The 21,473-nt window shown below is 40.5% G+C and overlaps 1 protein-coding gene across 2 annotated transcripts in view; it reads left to right on the top strand.

Annotated features, from left to right (window-relative positions):
- TSHR (thyroid stimulating hormone receptor) overlaps positions 1 to 21,473 on the top strand; it is a 154,538-nt gene that overhangs the window by 121,611 nt on the left and 11,454 nt on the right. Inside the window, exons 8-9 of one of the 2 annotated variants that reach the window (XM_010850880.1) lie at positions 2,161 to 2,238; positions 2,389 to 2,458. In XM_010850880.1, coding sequence (XP_010849182.1) covers positions 2,161 to 2,238; positions 2,389 to 2,458 — 148 coding nt within the window. Of the gene's footprint in view, positions 1 to 2,160; positions 2,239 to 2,388; positions 2,459 to 21,473 lie in introns of those variants that run through there. The other variant, XM_010850879.1, reaches the window with a different exon arrangement.

Here is a 21,473-nt window from a genome sequence, read left to right as displayed (position 1 = left end):
CAGTGTTTGTCATTCGGTTAAGTCCTCATCCCCCATCCAGGAGAGGGAGACTTGGTGGTGGTTGGTAAAACTCTTCATCCAGCTGCCCCAGTGGAGACCCTTCTGTGGCTCTGAGGCTGCCCCCTCTTCTTCCAGGTTCCATCCTGGACAAAGGGCTGGAGGGGAGCCGACGGTGGGTCAGGAGGGGCCGGGGGCTCACAGAAGCGCTGCTCCTGTTCTGCCTTCTGGCCTGCGACAGACGCTGCCTCCCCAGCTCAGCCACAGACACAGCCACCCTCCCTGTCCTCAGTCTCCCTCCGAGATTCAGAGAAAAGGAGGGACAGCCAGTTCACTGAGGGCAAGTTCCTCTGTACGGGCTCTGGAGAAAGCATCCTTCGGACTCAAAGTGTTCATGGCATACTGTTCCTTTTTTTAAAAATTGAAGTATAGTTGATTTGTAATGTTGGGTAGGTTTCAGGTATACAGCACTGTGATTCAGTCAGAGATATATATAGATATAGTTTCTCGGATTCTTTTCCATTATAGGTTATCCCAAGATAACTGTACCAAGTATAGTTTCCTGTATCACACCATAGGTCCTTGTAGTTTATCTAGTATCACACTATTCTTTTTTTTAACGGTTTATGTTGGTATATAGTCAATTAACAATGTTGTGATAGGTTCGGGTGGACAGCAAAGGGACTCTGCCATACATATACATGTATCCGTTCTCCCCCAAATTCCTTCTCATCCAGGCTTCCAAGTAACATTGAGCAGAGTTCCCTGTGCTATACAGAAGGTCCTTGTTGGATATCCATTTTATATATACCAGTGTCATATTATTCTTATTAACCATCATCCTCAAGAATTTTGCATCATGAAGAGCAAGCACCATAAGCAGAAAAATGGAAGCATTGTCTATATCTAAACAAAGAGTCTCCAAGAGTATCCGCTGTATTCGTGTTGCACCAACAGGTGACTACTCACTGACTCTAAACCGACTTGTCTATATGGTGAATTATTCTAAACACGTGTAAATTGAGATCATTTATAATAAGGAGATTATATACATACATATATGTAATCTAAAAGGAAATAAAGATATATATAGAAAGAAGGTACATATATCGATAAAGATACATTGATCTAAAAAGAAATAAAAATATATACTTATATATATAATACTTGGTTTCTTTTCAGATAACTTTGTTTTCTAAAACAGCTAGGAGAAAAAAGCCAGTTTCAAAACACTTGAAAGCTTTTTATCCATTTAGAGGTAATTTTGTTTTTCAGGATTACTTTATGATTTAAATTGCTTCAAAAATATTTTCCTCTCAAATGCCAAAGTGTTTTTCAAAATGGAAAAATCAAAGTGTTCATCAAACCCCTTCCACGGAAGCTATATTCTATAATTTTAGCAGTATAATCTGCCCCCGCTCAGAATTGCCAGAGAAAATGTAGACCACCCAATTAAATGTGAATTTCAGATGAACAACAAATAAACTTTCAGTATAAGAATGTTTCAAAAATTACGTGGGAACTATTTATACTGAGCAACTGACACACACACATACACACAATTTATACTAAAACATTATCCATTGTTTATCTTAGTATCCTGCATTTTTACTTGCACAATCTGGCAGCCTTTCCCCAAATAAAAGATCTGAATCTCTGCCAGTCCCCATCACCACTCACCACCTTCACTCTAATACCTGATATAAGCCCAGGCAGCAAAAGTAAATGGAAATATTGATCAGTATTGAGAAACAAAAATTAATTTAGTTGGTATTGAAGAGGATTAAAAAACACAAGTCACCACTGGTCAGGTAAATAGGGAATTGGGCAACTTATATAAAATCTTTAAAATATGTAAACTAGATCATAAGCACGTTCACTTTCAAAGACTTCAGCCGTGATGAATGCATCTAAAGCTTGCACAATCGGAACCTAGAATATTTTGAGTGCTTAAGGCAGAAGAAGGGAAGATGCTTTCTAAATCCCTGTGTGTGTGTGTGTGTGTGTGTGCGCGCGCTCAGTCGCTCTTTGTGACCCCATGGTCTAAATTCCTAGGAAACAGTTAATAGCCAAGGAGACCACACTCACATTTTATCTTGGTATTTATATTAATTTGCTTAACCTCACCTAATCCATTCTCTGTGTGTGTGTCTCTCTTTCTAGTTACCTGAACAAGAATAAATACCTGACAGTCATCGGCCAAGATGCATTTGCAGGGGTCTATAGTGGACCAACCTTGCTGTGAGTAAGACATATGGAAGAGCATTTGCCTTTTGGTGCAGCGGGGGGAGGGGGCCATTAAGACGATTAGCTGATGATGTTTATGGGGAGAGAATGTTGTCTTGGATAAAGGTTTCTGCTAGTGCTTTTCTGCCCAGCCATATAGGGCAGAAAAAAGTTCAGAAGAAAGTCCTTGTTCTTTGAGACTCAGAGGGTCCCACACTCCACTGTGCCATCCTGATGCCTGATACCACCTTGGTGTGGACATTCATGAAGGCCCTCTTATGAAAAAAAAAGACATTTTTGAGCAGCTGACGTTTGCAGGCATAAGGTCTACAAACAAGCAGAAGATACTTAGTCTTTGCCAAGCAATGACTGTGTTGCACAGTGCATGGCAGAAAGAAGGAAGAATACAAATAGCTTGGTTCATCTGGGAAATCTTACTAGAAGAGATGAGATGTGAACATTTTTGTGAAGCAGCATAGAAAAAGTTGTATGTGTGCATTTGCTCTGATTTATACTGATACCTCTGTATCTACTCATGATCAAGTCCTGTTGATTCTGTCTCCCACAAGCCTCTTTCTCAGGGCCACCTTCTTCATCCCCTTGGTTTTGTCTTAGTTTAGAATTTCATTCTTGAGCAGTCGTTCCATCCTTGCCCAAGTGGAACACAGCCACTCAGGAGAAGCACAAGACAATCCATCAGAGACAAGAAGTTTCCATTTATAACTAAGAGGTTCCATCAAGTAGGTGCAGCCCAAGGCAACAGTGGGTGGTCCACAGTCTTGAAGACTTACACCCTCACTCTTTCATTTTTAACAATTTCACTTCACTTTAAGATTGAATGCACCCCAATTAAAAGGGTCTATGGCCTTACTTTCTTAACACACAGCCTCCATATAACAGGGCAGAGTGACCCTGAAAATCTCTTTTACGTATACTGGGGTTCATTGATAATTCATGGCACAGTACTTAAAAGTATTATGCATTTTTCTTCTTACAAAAAGACAAGTGAAAAAATTGTATTGCCCTCTTCTGTGATTTTTTTTTAACCTTGAAGATATTTTTTAAAGATATCTTTAACTGCTCCTTTGAGATAAAAGGTGATATTTCACCAATGAATGAGGAAACTTGTTGCTTTTCTAAAGAAATGTGTGCTTTGGAAAGAGTCTTTAGAAGCAGGTATTTGGAAACATTTACATGTTATGTAATTTTCCTGATGAAAATAGTGACTATCGCTTATAAAAATATTTTTAAAAATCAGAAATCAAATATTAACATGTTTTAAAACCTTTTGAATTGACTTGCAATGGGTAAAATCCACATGCGTAATATATGAAAATGAAACATCTTTAGATTTAGTTTGCAGAAACTACTTACTGACATCTGAGAATATGAATTTCAATAAAAACATATTTGATTACTGAATAGGATTGAGGGATGAGAATCTTAATTTAGTAAGTACAGCCAAGCCTGCCCTATTCCATTTGGAACCATCTGTCTTTGTGAGGTAACATTCAACTGACAATAATATAAACCAAAACCAAAATAAACTGACCCAGAAGCAGACCCTGAATAGCTGTATCAGAAAGGGTTAAACAACAATTTTCAAAATCAGTAAAATATACTTAAGGACATTTTTGGTGAAATATTTTTAAAAAGTATTACTTGTCTTTATCCTATCCTTTTAAATGTATGGTTGGGCTTTGCTGGTGGCTCAGATGCTAAAAAATCCGCCTGCAGTGTGAGAGAGCAGTGTTTGATCCCTGGGTCAGGAAGATCCCCTGGAGAAGGAAATGGCAACCCACTCCAGTATTCTTTTCTGGAAAATCCCATGGACTGTAGACCTGGTGGGCTATGGTCCGTGGGGTTGCAAGAGTCAAACATGACTTAGCAACTAAACTACCAAATAAATATTTGAATCACACTTCCATAAATGCTACAGCATTTAAATAGCAGTCACTTTTTAAAGATAATTTAGTATGTTGCCTGTACGGAAGAGTGTCTATTTCTGCTTCTTTGAAAGTGGTAAATTGTTGTTGTTGTTGTTGAGTTGCTAAGTCAAGTCCAACTCTTTATGACTCCATGGACGGTAGCATACGAGGCTCCCCTGTCCTTTACTATCTCTGGGAGTCTGCTCAGATTAATGCTGTCTAATCATCTCATCCTCTGCCACCCCTCTTCTCCTCTTGCCTTCAGTATTTCCCAGCATCAAGGTCTTTTCCAATGAGGTAGTTCTTTGCATTAGGTGGCCAAAGTATTGGAGTTTCAGCTTCAGCATCAGTCCTTCCAATGAATGCTCAAGATTGATTTCCTTTAGGATTGATAAGTTTGATCTCCTTACAGTCCAAAGGACTCTCAAGAGTCATTTCCAACAACACAGTTCAAAAGAATCAATTCTTCAGTGCTCAGCTTTCTTCACAGTCCAACTCTCACATCCATATATGACCACTGGAAAAACCATAGCCTTGACTAGATGGACCTTTGTTGGCAAAGTAATGTCTCTGCTTTTTAATATGCTATCTAGGTTGGTCATAGCTTTTCTTCCAAGGAGCAAGTGTCTTTTAATTTCATGGCTACAGTCACCATCTGCAGTGATTTTGGAGCCCAAGAAAATAAAGTCAGTCACTGTTTCCACTGTTTCCCCATCTATTTCCCATGAAGGGATGGGACCAGATGCCATGATTTTAGTTTTCTGAATGTTGAGCTTTAAGCCAACTTTTTCACTCTCCTCTTTCACTTTCATCAAGAGGCCCTTTAGTTCTTCTTCACTTTCTGCCATAAGGGTGGTGTCATCTGCATATCTGAGGTTATTGATATTTCTCTGGCAATCTTGATTCCAGCTTGTGCTTCCTCCAGCCCGGCGTTCCTCATGATGTACTCTGCAGATAAGTGACATAAGCAGGCCAGGTTGTAAAACATAACTAGATTAGAAGCCAGATCTGGAGTTGATTCCTGGCTCCATCACTACTGGTGAGATCCAAGTCTCAATTTTCTTATATGTCAAAACAGGGTAGCTAAAAGTAGTGAAACTTAAGTAGGAAAATAAATCTAAATCACTTCATATGTTTGCCTTCACTTCTTCCTGACTCTGGACAACATCACTACTCTTCCTTCCCTAACCTCTCTGATAGCTCCCTCCCAATTTCTCCCACTAGAGCTCCCTGCCCCAGTACTTCAATGAGGGTTAGCCCTGGAAATTTCTCCTTCATATTTTCTCCTTTGTTTAAATCATTTGCTCTCAAATATTATGAGAATATGAATAATTTCTAAATTTCAGGTTTCAGGCTGTAACTCATTTAGTCAGCTCACCTGCCTGGAATTTCCCCTCTTTTTCCTCTCATTCCTACCCATTCCAATCAGTTGGATGAAACTTTTCCTAACCAACCTCTGAAAATGTACAGTAAACATTTACTGAAAACTTTCTAAGCCTAAGAATTCTTCATTACCAACTTTCAACCCAGGAGGTCACCACTTTAAAGTAATGTCAGGAAAAGCCTCTTTAAGAAAGTCACAGTTGGCGAAAAGAGAAAAACAAATATCATATGCTAACACATATATATGGAATCTAGAAAGATGGTACCGAGGAACCTATCTGCAGAGCAGTAATGGAGACACCGACATTGCGAACAGACTTATGGACATGGCTGGTGGGGGCAGGAAGAAGAGTATGGGATGCATGGAGAGAGTACCATGGAAACATACATGACCATATGTGAAATAGATAGCCAGTGGGAATTTGGCTGTATGACTCAGGGAACTCGAACCGGGGTTCCGTAACAACCTAGAGGGTGGGATGGGCAGGGAGGTGGGAGAGATGTTCAAGAGGGAGGGGACATGGGTGACCCTATGGCTGTTTCATGTTGATGTTTGGTAGATATCAACACAGTATTGTAATGCAATTATCCTTCAATTAAAAATTAATTAATTTTTAAAAAAGTGACAATTGGGAAAAGATCAGAAGGTCATAATGGAGTGAGTCTTGTGACTATATGAGGGAAAATCATTCTAGACAAGTGCAAAGACCCCCAGGTGAAAACATACCTGGCTTGTCTGAAGAGTAGCAAGAAGGCTGTTATCGCTTAAGCAGAGTGAACTAAATAGGCATATACCTTTCATCCCAACACAGCAGAACACACATTCTTTTCAAATGCACATGGAATGTTCTCCAGAACAGATCACAACCTAAGCTAAAAAAGAAGTCTCAATACATTTAAGATTGAAATCATATCAAGCATCTTTTCCATCCACAATGGTTTGAAACTGGAAATCAACTACAAGAAAAAAACTGGAAAAAACACAAACACATGGATGCTAAACAGTACGCTACTAACCAGGCAATGGACCATTGAAGAAATCGAAGAGGAGAGGAAAAGACACCCTGAGACAAGTGAAAAAGGAAACAGTGTTCCAAAATCTATGGGACCCATCAAAAGCGTTTTTTTAAGAGGGAAGTTTACAGTGATACAGGCCTACCTTAGGAAATAAGAAAAACCTCAAATAAACAACCTAGCCTGATACCTAAAAGAACTAGAAAAAGACACGTAGACAAAACCCACAATTAGTAGAAGGAAGGAAATCACAAAGAGCAGAGCAGAAATAAATGAAATAGAGACTTAAAAAATAGAAAAGGTCAACAAAACTAAGAGCTGGTTCTCAAAAAGATAAACAAAATGGATAGACTTTTAGCCAGGCTTACCAAAAAAAAAAAAATGCTGTGATAAAGAGAATATACTAGATTACAGAGAGAAAAATCCTGTTACCTCTGAAGGCTGAAGAATCAGAATGCCATCCAGTCTCAGCAATAACATTGAAAGTTAGAAAACTACAGAGCATAGCCTTCAAATTTTGAGAAAAAGTAGTAATTTCCAAACTATCTGTCGAAGGTGAAGGTAAAATAAAGACATTCTCAGATGTGCAAAGTCTCAACAACTTGATTTCCCAATCACCTTTTCTGGGAGTACAGATCAATAAAGAGAAAAATGAGGAATTTAGTGGTCCACACAGGGAAGAGGCAAATGGCATTCCAGGATGACCTAAAGGGAAGTCTTAGGAATTTTGAGACCAGGTTGTCTACATCAGCGGTGAAGGAGGGCTCCAAGAGAAAGGCCTACAAATAAAAAGGGACTGATAGATTATCGGACAGGGTCGACTTTATGAAAAACTGGGCTGAGAGATATTTTAAAAAACTTTAGAGCATGTGACAAGACTCAGTAAGAGGTCCTTCAAACCAAGATATGCAAAATTTTTAAAAAGGAGGAACAGACATCTTGTGAAGAAACAAAAAAACTTACACAAGAAATGAAATCACAGTGTGCACACTTGTAATAGCCATAATACTAAACATAGACAAGTAATGGCCATAGTACTAAATATATACTTGTAATGGCCATAACCAAATATGTCCTAAAAGTATTTCAGGAGAGTAGAGGCAAGTGTCAGGAGGGTGTATGTGTGGGTGAAGGAATAGAGCTAAAGGGAGTCAGTGGGTGAATCAAAACCCAATAAATCAAGAAATATTTTCAATTATGGAAAGAATACTGAAAATTGAAAGTGGTTGCTTCTGGGACATCAGAAAGGAGAAGGCAGGCAAGAGCTGCCCAAAAGTCTGCTGTGTGTGGTAAGTTTCCAGTGTAATTTGCTTTATAAAAATAGGTCCATGCATTATTTTTATGCGTATTTAGCTTAAATTTTAAAAGAATGCAACAAAAGCATAGGAAGAGAGGACAATGGAGACTGTAGCATTTGACAGGCCCACAGGAGGAACGTAAGACATGAATGAGAGTTCAGCCTCATTCCTCAAATCCCAAGCATCTGTCTTAAAAGGCATCTCTTAACTAACCATGCATGGTCTTGTAACATATTTTAACTGTTGTCTTAAATTTTTTTCAAAATCTTCATTGCTTTGTTTCCCCCGTAACTTTCCGCCATAACTAGACTTGAAGATCCTAGAGGAAATTGACTGTGTCTCATACTTTCTGTAACCCCCCCCACTTCAAAAAAGACAGTAAATACTCAATAAGTATTTGATAAATTATAACTGAATATCAAATAGCCATATTTTGGCTGTGATTTGGTATAAAAGCCCAAGCTGAAAAATCTTAAACTCTATCTAAAGAGAAGAGAATTAGAATGTGTGTATGCCTCATAAAGGTATTTGTGAATGAACACAATCATCTCTGATGACAAAAATGATCAAATTTTCCCAGTTAGTTTACCACCTTTTTCAAGGTCACTGCTTTAAAAAGAATCTAACTTAAAACAGGTGCAGCATCTAAAGGGAGATTTTATCTCCAATCCTCACTGGTTTCTTAAAAGCCTTTTAAATTTAGTTTCATAACATTTTTACTCATTGATTTTTTAATCGATATATGATCTCATTTTCCACTTTTATCCTTTAAGAGGAGCTCTTCGTGTTTAAAGTCCCAAAGGAAAGAACACACTGAAATGTAATGCCTTCCATAATAAATAACCGAAGTCCTCCAAGGTCTAAATTACGTAACTCGCTCTAATAAGCATTTAACTTACTGTTGATAATGACTGTATTATAATTGTCCCACTTACTATTATAAGTAACTCCCAAGAAGACAGGATCTCTGTGATCATATCCTTGAGCTTGCATTCTGCGTATCAACAAAAACAAACTTTAAAAATAAACTATTGTTGCTAGTAGCTGATCAGATTAATCATTTGAAAATCTAAGAGTCATGGCAGTGCCATCTGGGTTTAGAGAAAAATAAACCTTTCATGTATTTCTTTTGACTCGTAATGCTCTTCACAAGGTCATAGTATTAGATGGCTGAAAAACTGTGGCAGGGTTCTTTCCAGCATGCCCGAAGTCCACAGGCAGGTAGAATGAATGATTTTTTAGGTTGATCCTGGGCAAAATTATTTTTTTATTGAGGTATAATTCACATACACTATAACACACACATTTTCAAAATGTACAGTTTGATGAGTCTTGGCAAAACTATATTACCCTATCTCAGTCAAGACTTAGAACATTTTCATCTCCCAGAAAGTTCTCTCTTGCTCCATCTTCCATAGACAATCACACATTTTTTATTTTTCTGGTGTAAAAACTAGGAGTGAAACTGTCAGGTCACAGGATAGGTGTATATTTAACTTTTACAGGAAATACTGTCAAACTGTTTTCCAAATGATTGTCTCATTTTCTAGTCCCAACAGTGAAGTATGAGCTTCTTACTTGACAGTTTACAGCCTTATCAATCTTTTATATTCCAGCCATGCTTGTGGGTGTAAAGTAACATATCATGGTGATTTTATTTTGTGTTTGCCTGATGATGTTGAGCATCTTTTCATGTACTTGTTAGCCATTTGTTTATTTTCTTTTGTTAAGGGCCTGTTCAAATATTTTTTAAAAAATGAGTGGTTTGCCATTCAATTTATTATTGCGTTGTGGTCCTGGAGAAGAGTTTTGACCAGAATGAAATTAGTTTTAGTCCAAACTACCAGTCCTCTGTCATTCCTAGTTTATTCTTTCTGTTTCTCTTTTCTTTTTAAGGAGAGATAGCTAATCCAACACAAGGTGTTCATTTACTCACTTATTCTGCAGGCATTTTAATGAACACCTACTGAACCCCATGGACATTATAAGAATAAGACACAGTCTCTGCCCTGAATGAGGTCACAATCAAATTCAGGAGAAATGTGAATAAGTAACTGTGAGTTTAATGTAAAAAGGATCATAAGAAGTATTTGGAGAATCAAGACCCCATTTCTGGTTAGGATGACCAGCAAAGGCCTTTTTAAAGGAGGTGGTGTTAGAGATGGGCTTCAGATGAGAGCTAAAATGGCAAGAGACAGAGACATAAATGATAAGATGAAGAACAAAGGTAAGCCTAAGGAAAACACTGGATATATTCTAAGAGCAATGACAACCAAATAACATAATTTGGGCCAAAGGACAGTGTCTGAAAAGTGTGCTGTGTTGAAATCATGTTGTGGGAATGTGACCTCACTCAGCAGGTAAGGGTGACCCACTGAAGGATTACCATGGAACATCAGTCATGGTTTTCATAGTCCAGTACAGGTCTGTGGTCCTCTTCAACTCACCCTGGGCCTTGTTTCCTTGGCCCCAACCGTATTAGCCCTGGGGAGCTGGGTCCCAGCAACACTGCGATCTCTCCTCTCTACCTACCTCCTGGCTATTTGGCAGGCACTTGCCCCACTTAGGGAAGGAAATCAAGCCCAAAGACCTAATCAGACTCATTTTCCTTGTCTTCCTTTCTGGAGCAGCTCTCTCGGAAAGGAAGGGAATCTCCTAGGCGTAGAAGACCAGAGGTTTGTCTGCAAGGATGCTCTGCTCTGGGCTGGGAAATGAGTTGCAAAGACAAACAGATTTCTTGCCATGCCTGGCTTGGGCACCCAGCCAGACTTATGGCAAGGGAATTGGGTTGTTGGGGAAGCAATCAAAGCCATCCTAAGTCTCCAGGGGCCTCGTCTCCAGGGGCCCAGCAAAGGAGAGGGCCTTTGCTGCGCAGCCATTCTGCGCAGTCTATGAGAGCTGTGGGGAAGGTCACAGGAGAATCTGAAGAGAAAGCGTAGACAATTACCTTTCTAGAATTGTGTGTGTGCTGACTTCTTGCTAAAAACAAAAGGATGGTCTGCTTCAGCCCTAGGAATCTTTGGACCAAAGGAGTTATGTCAGCCACTCAGGATACTTTGTTGTTGTTCAGTTGCTAAGTTGTGTCCAGTTCTTTGTGACTCCATGGACTGAAGCACACCAGGCTCCTCCATCATCTCCCGGAGTTTGCTCAAACTCATGTCCATTGAGTCGGTGATGCCATCCAACCATCTCATCCTCTGTTGTCCCCTTCTCCTCCTGCCTTCAGTCTCTCCCAGCATCAGGGTGTCAGCTTTTCAGATCAGGTGGCCGATGTATTAGAGCTTCAGCATTAGTCCTTCCAATGAATATTCAGGGTTGATTTCCTTTCGAATTAAGTCCCCTTCATGGGTCACAGCCTTGTCATGGTGAAGGGGCTTGCATAACTCAATGAAGCTATGAGCCATGCTGTACAGGACCACCCAAGATGGACCAGTCATAATGGAGAGGTCTGACAAAATGTGGTCCTCTGGAGGAGGCAATCCACTCCAGGATTCTTGCCTTGAGAACCCCCTTGGACAGGATCCTTGATTCCCTTCAAATCCATATTTATTGATTAGTAGAATCTCTTACTATCATAGCCATTGATATGAGAAGAGGGGATTAAGACTTTAGTCACAGAAATCTCTAATGATAAGGTTACTTTTTACAACTATTGAGAAATTTTCAGAGCACTTTCCTACTAGGGAGATGACTCTGGTAGACGGATGATGGAATTATTGCAAAGATCCTCAAAGTGGTACAAATCTTTGGGTTTCTTCAATTGACTAAAAGCCCAGCTACTATTATCCTCAAAAGATGTTCACTTGATCAAGTAGAGGTTTGACAGAAAACAACAAAATTCTGTAAAGCAATTATCCTTCCATAAAGAAGTAAAAATTTTAAAAAAAATGTTTACTTTAAATAAAGTTCTTCAAAGTAATGGAAGCCACGGTTGAGTGCAGTGTCCTCAAATGATCACTCATTTTACTTTAGGGGATTCAGTCTTGTATCTATGCCAAGCCAAAAAGTAACATTAGGGGATTCGGTCTTGTATCTGTGCCAAGCCAAAAAGTAAACTAGGATGACCTCATTGCCAAAGAAGAATAATTCACAAATCCATTAACTGTTTCTTGTAACTCAGTTTTGCTCAATTGTTTAAGGGCTTTTCACTTTGATCAAAATTGGTAGAACATAAAAGAATTTTTGCTGAGTCTGAATTCTAGGTAAATAACACTTGAAGTTATACGGGAAAAAATGAGAAAAATATTTCTAAACCATATAAATTCTGAACAGTTTTATTAACTAATCAGTGCTCTTTAGCCAAGAGCCTTCAACAGTGATGAATCTTCGAATGAAAAGCAAGTAAGAGAACATTTTTTTGCAACTTTACATTTAAATAAATCTACTTTTTAGTGAGTGCCTACCAGTCTCAGTGCTGAATATCTTAAATTTTTAAATTATTTTCTTTTATATTAGCAGTCCCAAAGGATTCTGACCTCTCCAAACTACTCCTTTCATAATTTCTGGTGATTTTACCCATATCAAGTCTCAATTGTATGATCAAAGAAAAGAAATGAGACTGTATAGGGCCACACAGATGAAGTAAAAATGATGTGTACTCTGTTTTGTAGCAAGTTTTACTCATGATCTTATAATTAACTAAAAAATGCTGACAACAGGTCAACTGATAGGAGGGGTGAATCAACCTGGGATTATTATATATCATTATTATTATATAATTATTATATATTATGTAATTATATAATCAACCTGGGTTATTTATTTTTAAATAAATAACCAACAAATATAAATAAAGAAGCAGTTTATGGTGTATACAATGAGGCACTCAATTCTTCCCAAGTAAACAGGGATGAGTACTAAAATCAGTGGCAACCCACTCCAGTATTCTTGCCTGGGAAATCCCACGGACGGAGGAGCCAGGTGGGCTACAGTCCATGGGGTCACGAAGAGTTGGACGACTGAGCAACTGAGCTCACAGCACACATACTACATCTTTGACTCATCTGGAGGGTTTTACTCTTGGAAAACAGGTGCAAGGAAATAAGGTAGTTAAGGGTTTTCATTCTGACACACTCTCTCTGCCAAGTCTCCGAAATCCATTTTGTTAATTATGTTCTGCTTCTGAGTCTAAAAGAAAGAAACACTCTGAAAGAAAGTGGACTTTTCATTTCTCCCAGGCAGTGTGCAGGCTGATGGTGATGCTCATTTTATACGGGGGTTGGGGGTGCTGGAGCACAGGGGAGAGGACTTTGCTGGGAAGGGTATGTTTGTGCTTCAGCATTTGACTACTGGCAGTAAGTTCCCATCATTTCCCTGTGTTTCTGTGCGGAGGAGCCCCAACCTTACTGAATTACAATGTTGTGGTTGCTGCTGTTCAGTCGCTCAGCCGTGTCTGGCTCTTTGTGACCCCACGGACTGCAGCACACCAGGCCTCCCTGTCCATCACCAACTCCCGGAGCTTGCTCAAACTCATGTCCGTTGAGTCGGTGATGCCATCCAACCATCTCATCCTCTGTCGTCCCCTTCTCCTCCTGCCTTCAATCTTTCCCAGCATCAGTCTTTTCAAATGAGTCAGCTCTTCACATCAGGTGGCCACAGTATTACAATACGGAGGTAGTTTTTTCATTGCAGGATCTATAATGCTGAGACAATGAACTCCATGAGATTTCCTAGGTCATGGAAGCCAGGGGCTTAAATGAAGTGTAGTTATGCAACCTCAAGAGGGAGAAGAAGATAACAGTGATATCTGAGTTACAAAGCAATTTGTTTGTATGCAGACTTTAAGAAAAGACCGGTCATTTATGATCATCTAAATCTTTAGACACACATTTTCCTAATAATAGGGGCCAGTTTTGAGCTTCAGCTGTGTGCTAGGTTCTTTACAGATGGTCTATTACCTTGAGTCTTTTTAATTATTCAATAGGAGATGTCGTTATCCCTATTTAACAAAAACTCAGGTGCAGAGAAATCAGATGAGTCCCCAAGGTCACCTGGCCATAAGCGGTGATGTTAGGATGCAAACCCAGCCCTAATGGAGAAGCATCATCAATTCCTAGAACATCAGATCAACCCTTTTCACATAAGATTATTCATGTGCCTGTTGTAATTTCCGAACTTCACTTCATCCTCTTCTTAAATTTCTACCTAAAACCCTCTGGTTCTTGAATATCTGACTTGGAAAAAAAAAATCCTCACAAAGTCCTCAAAGACCTATTGCTGTTTGCCCCCCAGCTACGAGTCATTATCTGTGACCCCCTGTCCTCTGTCTTCCCTTACACTCCACTCCAGCCACACTGAACCGCTGCCCCCAGGTGTGTTCTCACCTTGGCAGTTACGCACTCGCTGTTTTCTCTACCCAGGAGGCTCCTTCCTGGAAGATCCACGGGCTTGTTCCTCCACCTCCTTCAAGTTTTTCCTTAAACGTAAGCTTCTCACTGAGGTCTTCCCTGAATTCTCCATTTAAATTTGAAGCTGCCCATCACCCTTCATCCCAGTTCCCCGCTTTCTTTTTCTCCGTGATACTTAGCACCACCCAAACTTCTAGACGTCTTAGACGTCTGCTGACGTGTTTTCTCTCTTTCTCCCTCCATTAGTATATAAAGGCAATGGGAGGAGGGGTTTTTGTCTGTCTTTCCGAACGGAAAGACACAGAGTGGAAAATTCTTAAATATTTGATAGATAATTAATAATTTTGAACCAAAGCAATAGATGGTGCAAGAATCGTTGTACATTTCTGTTCCTGGGTTGTTTGTCTTGGCATTGAAGTTCCAGGAAGAATGCTTTTCTTTTTCTGAATTGAAAATGAGAAAAATCTTCATTTTCTGAAAACGAACAAGCACAGCAGCGAAGCAGTGCACGTGAACAACTTGCAAATTCTTGTTGCAAGTCAGTCCACACGTGAGAAGATGAAAGGTGTTTACTGGTGGGCACTGGCAGCTTGGAAGGATCTTAGAGTAGAATATCTAATTGTAAAATATGCTAATTATTGACTCACGTTATAGAAACATAAACAGTTTATATAAAATGAAGTTGGGACTTCCCTGGTGGTCCAGTGGTTAAGAATCTGCCTTCCGATACAAGGGACGCAGGTTCGGAACCTGGTCAGGGAACTAAGATTCCCACATGCCACAGGGCAACCAAGCCCGTGAACCACAACTAGAGAGAAGCCTGCATGAAGGCCGCACGCCAGCTGGGAAAGACCCCGCATGATGCAACAAAGATCCCACGTGCCTCACCTAAGAGCCAATGCAGCCAAAAACAAACAAACAAACAAAATATATATATTTATATATTTTAAAAATGAAGTTGAACAGATGCCCTCCTTCCTCACTGTGCTTTGGACCATTATTTCTCCTCCTCCTTAAAAATCTATTCTCAACCTCGATTCTTTCTTTTTCGTAAGGTTTTTAAGATAACATTTCTTAACAATTAACATGTACATAATAGGAAACCAAAAAATACAAGAAGCAAAAAACAAAGTCATTCATAGTCACAAGCAGTTTACCATTGGACATGGCCTTCTAGGTCTCATTTGTGTATTTTCACAACTGAGCATCCATTTTTATGTAATTAAGATCACACAGTTATGGATCATGCTGTTTCACACATCATGAATATTTACCATTTCAAAATCCCAAAGCTATGAGTGTTTTGATAACCAAGAATACATTACACTGACTCAATCTGGAAGGAAAAAATGTAATCTTGCCTTTCTTGGCGACAAAAATTTCAAAGACAAAAAATGGCAATAGGCCTCTAGATAAACATTGGCATAACTATGATTAAAATACTACATCCCCTTAATGTTCAATTAAAAAAGACATAAAGCAACGGAGTACACAAGGGATAATGCCTCTAAGAGGATTCATTATCCAACCTAAACTATAAAGTGTTAGAAAGGAGATATGTTTCTGCTGAATTATTTAACTATGCATTCCCGTGGTACAGCCAGAGATGCACATACATCAGTGGTTATCATCAGAATATAAATATGAACACATCCACATACAGCCCTCCCTCTATACGTCCTCCTGCCCCTCAGCTGCCAACCTAAACGAACAAGTCCTGACATACATTTCTCAGTGACGATTTAATAATTCCAGGTCCAAGATGCTGCCTTTTTTAAAAAAGCAATTATAATGAAGGTATTTACAAATTGGTTAATTCATTACTTCTACTTTGTATCATACACTGTTACCTCAGGACATCTAAAAACCCTAGATGTTGCAAAATAATGAACCTTGTCCACAATAAACATAAGTGCTTCACAAAAATGCACATACAGACCTATGCTGCTGCTGCAGTTATAACCTAAAACTGTCTTCCAGATAATGGAGATATTAGCCAAGAGCCTGTGCCCTCACCCTTCCTTTACTCCTCTTCCAGAATTTCAGCAACTAAGTGCCAGACTACATCCAGCTCCAACCCTACCTTGATTCTTATGCCCTCAGCCATTACCACCCAGATATCTTTTTTGCTGTTACTGGTGAACTGCAGAGTCGTCCTCTCTCTTCATTGCTTGAGGATCTCAACTCCTGATGCACTGAATCTTCTGTCCTCCTTCTCTTGTAATTGCTGATGTAGATCAAGTATCCATGCAGATCTTCTTTCCTATGCCTTGGCCTCTGAGTGAGTCACTTGGTCACTCCAGTAGACGTGCTTACCACCCTGCCTCTCGACTCCCCTTCTGTGGCCATAGGCCTGGCATTACCGAAGATTCCAAACCCTCATAGTCTCAGTCTCAAACATCCTGCTGTCTTTCCACGTGTCTCCTTCTCATACAGTCATTCCTTCAATTCTTTGGTCTGATTAGGAGCTACAGACTGTTGAAAAACAGTTTTTCACAACATGTGAGCTTCAAGTTAAGTTTTATTTGGGGCAAAATGAGGACTGCAACCTAGGAGACAGCATCCCAGACAGTTATGAGAAACTGCTCTGAGGAGGTGAGAGGAGGAACTAGGATATATAGAGGTTTTGCAACAAAGGGTAGGTAGTCGGGGACACCAACTTTGGGAACACCAAGGACTACTGTTAATTAAGGAAATCAGACATGTCAAGTTAAGGAATTTAGTGCTTTTCTATGTGTGGAAAGATGCAAGTCCAGGCTCACTGAAATCACTCCTTTGACATGCACCTCAGCTGTCTGGGGCCAGTGTCCTGCATTTTCACATTCCAGGTCTCCTCAGGGCTCACTGTGGGGAGTGGCTGCAGTCTGATAGCTGCTAGATGGCAGCTATTCTTACTTTCTGTGTTCCCGCAGGGTTCACCAGCTCACCGTTCGTGGTGGCTACAACTGCTGCTGACTGTGACACCCTTTGGGCTTCCCTGGTGGCACTGGTGGTAAAGAACCCACCTGCCAGTGAAGGAGATGTAAGAGACGTGGGTGTGATCCCTGGGTCAGGAAGAGCCCCTGGAGGAGAGCATGACAACCCACTACCTATTCTTTCCTGGAGGGTCCCCTGGACAGAGGGGCCCGGAGGGCTACAGTCCATGGGGTCGCAAAGAATCGGACACGACTGAAGTGACTTATCACATGCACGCACGTGACGTCCTTTGCTTATTGATATGGCAGGAAACAGCTTCTGTCTTAGCTCAGTCAGTAAAGAATCCGCCTGCAATGCAGGAGACCCAGGTTTGATTCCTGGGTCCAGAAGATCCCGTGGAGAAGGAAATGGCAACCCACTTCAATATTCTTGCCTGGAAAATCCCATGGACAGACAAGCCTGGTGGGCTACAGTCCATAGGGTCGCAAGAGTCAGACATGACTTAGTGACTAAACCACCACCATGGCAGGAAATACTCTATTTCTCACGTCCATTATTAACACCTCACTGTCTTTCACCTCTCTCATATCTTCATTTCTTTCTTATGAAGATTAGTTTCCATCATCTATCATTATAAGCACTGACTTGTATTCATAGCCTTGACTCTCTCTCTGTCATCCTTGCCTAGAAAAACTCTACCTTGGTTAAATCCAATTACCCACCTACTATGGGCTGGACTTTTGCAGGTGAGCTTGGCAAGCAGTTTCACTTTAAATCATTCACCCCAAGTAAACCCTAAGTGCTATACAGCAATAACATCCCATTTCCCGAGTTACTCTCCCTCTCCCCCAGATAAACACGCCAGGCCTCCTCCCCTCTCCTCCATTCTCTAGTCCTTCTCTTCCATTCTCATGCCCACGTGATCACCTTGACTTCCATTTCATCTAGAATAAAATCAACCAGAAGAGAATTCCTCATGGTCCCACAGCTACCCATCTTCCTGAATCTGTGTCCACATCCTCTGTCTCCTCTCCTGAATTTTAAGCCACCTTTTAATCTTGGGCCCCATGCCCTCTCAGCAGTCCAAGGGCATTGCTTCAGCAATCCTTGCCCTTCTGTCCAATAGCATCTACATTTTCCTCTTTACTGGATTATCTCCCATCAACATTTAAACATGCTATTGTTTCTCCCATCATAAAACAATATTTCTTGAGCCTATGGATTAAAGGATACCTGAGAGACATATCAGTCAGCTGCAGTTCTTAAATCAATATGGATCCTGACTCCAGTGAGACAATTGCCTTGCCTCTTTTAGAACACTGATTATTTGGTGACTTTAAAGAGTTATTATTATATTTAGGGTTTTTTTTTTTAATTTTTAGAAGATACTTTATCTTTTAGGATTATATATTGAAACGCTTATAATTTAAAAATGTCCTTCAAGTTTATGTCTAATTCTGTGTCCTTTTGTAGCAAGATGTGGCAAAAGAGTTGGCTAGAATTCTAAATCCTCTCCCCAATGCCTGTTAAGCTCACTCCAGTTAGGTTTTCACCAAAACTGTTCTTTTCAAGATCACCAGTGACTTCCACAGTTGCTAAATCAAATGGCCAATTCTTAGTTCATGTCTCAGAAGCATTTGACTTGGTTGATGACTTGATCTTCCTTATAATACTTTGTTCTTTTGGCTTCCAAGACACCACCCGTCCCTTGGTTTCTCTCCACACCTCTGGTTGCTCCTTCCGAGTTTCTTTTTCTAGTCCTTCCTCTTCTTCCTGATCTCCTGTTGTCAGAGTGCCCCAGGGCTCCACCTTTGGCCTTCTTTCTATCTCTTTATCCACATCGTTGGTTATCTCATCCACTCATATGTCTTTGCATACTGCCTGTGATACCTAAATAGAAATCACCAATTCAAACAGCTCCACCAAATTCCAGATTTATATAACACACCCCCTACTTGACATGCCACTTGGATGTCTAACAGGCATCTCAAACTTGACCTGTGAAAACTAGATGCCGATCATTCCTCCAAACCTGCCTCACCTGCAGCTTTCCTCATCTCGGGAAATGGCACTTCCATTCTTCCAGCTGCAGACCATTAGTAATAGACTCATTCTTGACCTTCCTCTCATACTCCATATCCAAATCCATCAGAAAATACCATTGGTTCTACCTTTAAATCTGTACAGACTCCAACCGCTCTCAGCATCTCCACAGCTACCACTCTGGTCCAAGAACCATCCTGTCTATTGTTGGTCTGCTTGTTTCCACCCTTTGCTCCCTTTGGTTTACTTTCAAAGCCGTAGTCAGTTTGATTCTTTTAAGGTAGGTTAGACTGTACCATCCCTCTGAAGGCCTTTGCTCTCTCTCTGATAAGAAGACAGACTCCCCTGGATGGCCTACAAGGCACATGTGACCTGCTCCCCGTAACGTCTCTGACTTCTCGCATGCGTCCCACTCTCATGTCCCACTGTCTCAGCTCCAGCCACACTGGCCTCACCGCTTGTTTAAACAACCCAGGGACACTGTTGCCGCAGGGCCTTTGTACTGACTGGTCTCTCTTCCTGGAATACTCTTTCCCAGATAAAAGTGTGGCTTTCTCCCTCAGCTCCTTCAGACCTTTGCTCAACCAGCTCCTCAGTGAGGCCTTCCCTACACTCTCTAACTGTGGTCTACCTCTGGGCTCTTCCCTTCCCCTCCTCTGTGTTGCTTTTCCCCATGGTATTGATCATCCTCAGCTAACATACTGTGTGTTTTACTTTTATTTAAAAAAGATTGTTCCTCTCGCCCCCCTAGAATGAGCAGGAGAAGCACAGTAATTTCTGCATGCTTAGTTTACTGCTATACCTGAGACATAGAAAACAATCAATCGATCCTTATTAAATAAATGCATATCCTATTTTAAAATTCTTTCAAACAAATAATGACAGGCTGTCTTGAACTTAAAGCCTCTAAGCCCTTGTTTTCAATCAATTAATTAAACTGCTTTTTAAACAGTCAATTAACCTTCTTTCTGCTCTTAGATGCATTTCTATCTACCAATTTACATATGTGACTACACATTCATAATGAATCTGTGTCTACATGTTGACCTTTAGAGAAGCCCACGTTCATTACAAGCAGACATAAAAGAGACTTGTAATTGCTGCTGAAACACTGGCGAGCCAATTAGTGCTTATTTAACTTGCAATTGAATTCATCAAAGCTTAACTGTGTATTTGATCATGACAAAACATCTCACACACAAAAAATGGACATTGTTACAATGTTTGGCAATGCTAGAGCACATAACTGCTAATGAGAAGCAATTTGTTCTTGCTGTGACGTCAAATATCAGTTGGCTTTTTTTTTTTTCCCCCCTGGCATCTTTAAAATTTGGTGATATTCTTGCCCAGCACATAACCCTGCAGGATTCATTCCCTCCAAACTCAGGTCCTGTTATTTTCATTAGACACTTAACTTGAGAAGGTTCCCATGACCTAGGCAATTAGACTTCAAACTGTCTGCCAGGCTTGGCTCAGCTGCATGCTTTTTGTGAGTAAATACTGGCTAGAGACAAATTCTCTTGAAGCTCAGTGCCCCTCACTTGATGAGCTCTTTGTGGAAAGTGCCAGAGTCAGACAGGGGAGAGCAAGGCCCTCCAGCTTGTAGACTTCACTCTGCATGGCTGCGTTTGCAAAGGAATTCAGGTCCCTTGCCGGCTGACAGCTACTCTCCATATCCTTCTCACTCCAGTACCAGCACTTACAAATTTTAACTGTACCCTGAAGGGTTTATTTGAGAAAAGGTACACCACTAGGAAATTCTGGGTTCAAAGTGGTCAAATAAAAATGTAGGCAAATGGGAAGAGATACAGCTTCAAATAAAATGATCCCTGCCTTGGTAAGTTAGAGGATTTCCACAGACTAAGGCTCTTTCCCCATCAACTCCAGATTTGGAGGTTGTCCAGCGTGGCTCAGCACTCAAGACGTGTTCATTCTCACCTCCTGTTCATTTCTACACGAGAAATGGAAGCGTGATTAAAAGTCAGTGATGATGCATTGAACCGAAGCTTTTATTTTTCCTCCCTCCTGAGATCCCCTTAAGAAACATGGGAAAGAAAATTTTAATATATAGACATCCACAAGGACAAAGAGGACAGATGAGGACAGATGGGTGGTCTAGAGAGCTACAGAATTCTGGGGGGAAGGCAGAGAAGAAGGAGGGCAAAGCTTAAAGTGCCCACAGGAAGCCACATTCAGAGGCAACTGTCTCACCCTGAAGCACCTCTGAAGGGTGTTGGGGGGGGATTTAGAGGTGCTGGACGTAGCAAGAGTGATATACAGGGCTAAAGACAAAAGGGCTAATTTTACGTCTCTGTCTGGAA

This window comes from Bison bison, unplaced genomic scaffold (genome assembly GCF_000754665.1).
Source record: "Bison bison bison isolate TAMUID 2011002044 unplaced genomic scaffold, Bison_UMD1.0 scf7180017864296, whole genome shotgun sequence".
Classification (NCBI taxonomy): Eukaryota; Metazoa; Chordata; class Mammalia; order Artiodactyla; family Bovidae; genus Bison; species Bison bison.
The sequence above is the reverse complement of the archived record's forward strand: the minus strand, read 5'-3'. Positions and strand labels throughout refer to the sequence as shown.